The sequence below is a fragment of the Empidonax traillii genome, unplaced genomic scaffold (genome assembly GCF_003031625.1).
Source record: "Empidonax traillii isolate 1590-97213 ecotype Southwest subspecies unplaced genomic scaffold, ASM303162v1 scaffold3532:size12479, whole genome shotgun sequence".
NCBI lineage: Eukaryota > Metazoa > Chordata > Aves > Passeriformes > Tyrannidae > Empidonax > Empidonax traillii.
The window spans coordinates 1-4,770 of NW_020958725.1; the positions used below are offsets into that span (position 1 = coordinate 1).

At 43.0% G+C, this 4,770-nt stretch overlaps 1 protein-coding gene across 1 annotated transcript in view; it reads right to left on the reverse strand.

Annotated features, from left to right (window-relative positions):
- Positions 1-105: 105 nt before the first annotated feature.
- LOC114072584 (methylcrotonoyl-CoA carboxylase beta chain, mitochondrial-like) overlaps positions 106-4,770 on the reverse strand; it is a gene marked incomplete at both ends in the record, with an annotated part of 12,371 nt that continues 7,706 nt past the window's right edge. The window contains 6 exons of the mRNA XM_027910459.1: positions 106-251; positions 646-768; positions 1,528-1,684; positions 1,862-1,953; positions 2,921-3,113; positions 3,838-4,016. Coding sequence (XP_027766260.1) covers positions 106-251; positions 646-768; positions 1,528-1,684; positions 1,862-1,953; positions 2,921-3,113; positions 3,838-4,016 — 890 coding nt within the window. The remainder of the gene's footprint in view (positions 252-645; positions 769-1,527; positions 1,685-1,861; positions 1,954-2,920; positions 3,114-3,837; positions 4,017-4,770) is intronic.

Consider the following 4,770-nt stretch of genomic DNA (forward strand, 5'->3'; position numbering starts at 1 on the left):
ATTATACAGAAATTTAAAATATTTTTCAGCAGGTTCAGGTTTGCTGTATTAGTTTGAGATGTGTTGCTCTGTAAGATGAACAAAAATAGGCAATAATGTCCTTACTTTGCCTTCAGCTGTTTCAGCTCTGATTCATCTGTACAGTCACTGTCCCCAGCTCGGGGGACTGTGGAGAAACTTCTTGAATCCACAAGAGCAACTCTTGCATTAGGCCACAGGAACAGAAAGTTTGGACTGAACGATCTCCCACACTACAAAGAAAAAACAAAAGCACAATGAAACTCACTGAAGTCAATCACAAAAGGTGTCTGTGGATGGCACAAAGAAGATCAAGGCAGAACGGAATACCCTTGAATTTGTAAAGCATTAATGACAGCTCCTGTATCAGCGCAAACACCCAGCGGTAGGAACCACCACCATCCCCACTGCCTTCAATACTGCTGTTTTGGTATTTGAGTTTTAACTCCAAGGACTTACATGTTTCATTCTTACATGTTTAATTTTCAGTAACCATGTCCTGTGCTGCATTTCTTAAAAAGCAGTTCAGAGATCGAGGTAACTGACTGTTTTAAAACTGCAGGGCTGTGAAGTTTTAGCACAGTGTGAAAGGTGTGTCCCAAGCCCTTGGGCTGATCCCACCCCTACCATGACGTAGCTGTCACTTCCGTAACAGCCCCCGATGACGATGGTGATTTTGGGAACAGCAGCACAAGCAACAGCAGCCATCATGGAAGCCTGGGCTTTCAGCCTGTTGGAATGAGCCTCTGCCTGGAATAAAAAGAGACATTTTAGATCCTTTAAGACTTTATTCTAGATCCCCTCTGCCCCCACCAAACTTGTATTTCTAAACATATATTATTTACAATTCTACGTGATCATTTCTTCCACAACAGAAAAGCAGCATCATTAACTGGCTGGTATCATTAACTCATACATATCATAAATAACTCATATCACTAACTCATAAGCCTATTGTGCACTTATTTTAATACTTAAATCAGCACAGCAATTACAACCAGGTGCAAATGCCTCCAGCACTGAGCAACTCATTTGTGCCAGGTTTTATCTAAGGGCTGGTAACCTTGGGAGGAACAAGGCTGCAGAAGCAGATCTGGGAATCTAGTGGAGGTCTTACTATGAGGCTTTCCCTAGCTCAGCACAAAACCTACTGTACTTTAATGTCTACACTTTTATAAAAGAGAAATAGCTAATTTTCTGGAGTGCAGTGGTGTCAGAAGAATCAATAAACTGTATTTCAAAGTAAAAAGCACGTTTAAATTCCAGGTTTTACAGCCTACATTGCCAGCTGAGCACTATAATTTTGTATAGGCATACAAACCTGCTTAAAATTCAAGAGAGAATGGAGAGATCTAAGAACAAAGTCATTATGAAGCTTCATGATTTAAACCATTAGGAGTGGTTTAAAAAAACCCCAATTTTCCTAACACTTAATAACTGTGAAAAGGTAACTTTAGGCACAAGAAGAACTAGGAATTGCTTAAGTATATGGAAGCAAATATGCCATACCTGTGAGATGCTTGTTGGCTCTGCTGGCTGTGGAGGAGTATTTTGGAGGAAGACAATGGGAATTCCCCGCTGGCCACAGAGCTGGACAAAGTGGCTGCCCTTGAGCGCAGCATCATGAGCCAGCTCCCCGTTGTTGGCCACTATCCCCACCAAGTACCTACAGAACAAGACACGTGGACAGTTGGACTCGATCATCTTAGAGGTCTTTTCCAACCTTAACCATTTCTTTTCGCTTCTGAACCCTAGATATTATTGAAATAGTGTAAAACCTGACGGTGATCCAAAAGCTGTTCAGACATGTGTGTCCATTCATTGTGAATGTTCACAGCCTTACCCTTCCACATGGCCAAATCCTGTTACTAATGTTGTTCCATAATTAGCCTTGAATTCCTGGAATCTGCTTCCATCCACCAAACGGCTCAGAATCTGCAAAGAAACACGCAGATTTTATTTTATTACAGAAATTGAAGTGAAATAGGATAATTCTGCTCTGTTCAAATAGTAGGCCTGTGTTGTGCAAGAAATCCACCTCAATGAACACAGAAGGTCTTTTGGTGTCTTGCTAAATACTCAATATTCACAAAACATCCAATTTGTGTTTAGTTTAATTACCAACCATGTATTTTGAGCCAAATCCAACTCAAGAATTAGTTCAGTGTTTCAAAGCACAGTTGTTTATGTGCATAAAAATTTAAAAAAACCCAGCACGTGCAGTTACAGATTTTGTGCATACGAAATACTCTGTTGCATATTGCTCAGGCTTTTTTCCAATACAATTAAAAGCCATTTCCAAAGCTACTCTGCTTTCTACTGTCAATCCCCTTAACTGCAAGAATTCACCACTAGAAAAGATACTGGATTCACATCCTTGGAGACTAAATCTCATCTAGAACACAATGAAAATGGCATGGGCAGCACTGTCTCTGCTTAAGTATTAGTGTCTGTCCCAACCTCAAACAAGTTTAATTTGAGCTGTGTTGTTTTTTCAGTCAAGCATTTCTGTTGTATGACAGTCTTGATTGCCTGGGGTGGAAAAAACAAAAAACAGGAGGAGGGGAAAACCAGACTCTAAAGGGGTGCACGTTCACAAGGCAGCCAACACAGTACAAGTCATGCTGACACAACAGCATCTCAACGGTGCATGGATCTGATGGGGATCAGCTGGCATAATCTAGAGTTATCTAGAATGTATCTTATCTCCAGCAGGATTTCAGTTTAAATATTTTCTATAATTCCACAGAATTGCTGCCATCCTGCTTTGTTGCAGACTCAGGACAGGCTGGCAATGGATGAGGTAAAAATACATATTCTTCAAGAAAGAACAGTCTGTTAATCTGGAGCTATGAGACAGAGCAGACAGAGGGATAAAGGAACGCAGTCCCTGTCTCCTTACCAGTTTGACAGGAAGAGTACACCTATAGTCCTGTGGTGCCAGTCCCAGGAGCTCCTCAGAGCTGTACAGGGGACTGTCGTGCTCTGTGTCCTCCTCTGGCACTGGGTCATAGTTTAACGTAGAGATAACATTGCGAATACATTCATAGGCCTCCTTTTCTGAAGGTGCAAAATGGTCAGTACAGCCACTGACTCTAGGATAGAGAGCAACACTGATTAGCACTGAATTAATGAAATCTAAACTGATAGAAAGCCCAAACCAAAGGAAAAAACCTTGATCTGTACTGTGGCTCTCCAAACTCCCTGCAAATACTGTGTGATTTTGTTCTGGATGAATGAGCTGAAAGCAGTAGCTCAAGGCAATTTCTGTGCAATTCAACCCAAATTCACAGTAAGGAGAAGTCCTTCCCTGTGACTTTTGTGTTTATCTGGACTAAAGAAAGACCTTTGAATGTATTTTCACGAGGCTATTGTTACAAACAATATTGAAAAGGGAAAATGGGAAAACAAACTTTAGGAATTATTTCAAAATAAGCGGTTCCAGCCTGGATAAAAAGTAAATAAGACGTAGTTAAATTAAATATATGTATCCTGGAAAACACTAGGAAAACAGGCGATAGCATTTTTCTTCTGAGCTGGTCCCTCTGAGGCACAGAGGAACTGACTCGCCTGAAGTTGTTCAGGAAGTATGCAGAACAATGGGAATCCAAATCCAATTGGTCTAGTCTCTGCCTCACCCCATAGCAACACGTAATTTTACTTCCATTTGGCTGATTTAACCAAAATCCCTGAACCTGAGAAGGAAAACCAGTGTAGTCACAGGTTTCCCTTTTGGCCCTGCTCTGAAATGACAATGTCATGTTCCTTTAAAGCCGAATCTGCTGAATTCTGTACTATTTTTGAGAAGATTCCACATACTGTGAGTGAAGTTTGGCTCCTCCAAGGTCCTCAGGAGACACATATTCTCCTGTAGCAGCTTTTACAAGTGGTGGGCCAGCCAGGAACAGTGTCCCAATTTTATCTATGATCACGGCTTCCTCGGCCATGGTGGGCACGTAGGCACCTCCAGCAACACAGGAGCCACACACTACGGCCACCTGAGGGCACAGAAACCACAACAGCCAGTGCTGGAGAGGGGAGAGGAAAAGCCAAAGCCCAGAGTTGTTCCAGAAATGCTCAAGGTGCTAAATCATAGCTTGGGGAACAATGAACTGGAGATAAAAAATCGTTTGGAGAGTTCAGTGTTTACCTGAAATAACCCCATGATTTGATGGTTTTCCATCACAGTCAGTCAGGAAACAGAAGATCCTTAAGGCTGAAATGTTCCCTTAAGTGAGATAATGTACCTGGCACTGGTGAGGCCCCACCTCTGGTCCTGTGTCCAGTTCTGAGCCCTTCTCAACAAAAGACACTAAGGGGCTGGAGCGTGTCCAGGGAAGGGAAGGGGCTGGGGAAGGGGCTGGAGCACCAAGAGCAGGTGAGGGAGCTGGGAGGGCTCAGCCTGGAGAAAAGGAGGCTCAGGGGTGACCTTCTGTCTCTCTGCAACTCCCTGACAGGACAGTGGAGCCAGGTGGGGGTTGAGCTCTGCTTCCAGAGAACAAGGGACGGGACAAGAGGAAACGGCCTCAAGCTGTGCCAGGGAAGGTTTAGATTAGATATTGGGTGCTGGGGCCTTAGCTGTCTTAAATGAGTATGCTGAGTTCTAAAGAGGCCAAGAGCTGACCGTTAGACAAACAAGAACAAGTCTGCAGCTGCAGGAATGCAGAGGTCAGCAGAAAGATGTGAGAAAAAGGTGATAACAGAAACTCTTCCCAGGAATGTGTGTTTTAAGGATCGCCAATGGATGGACTG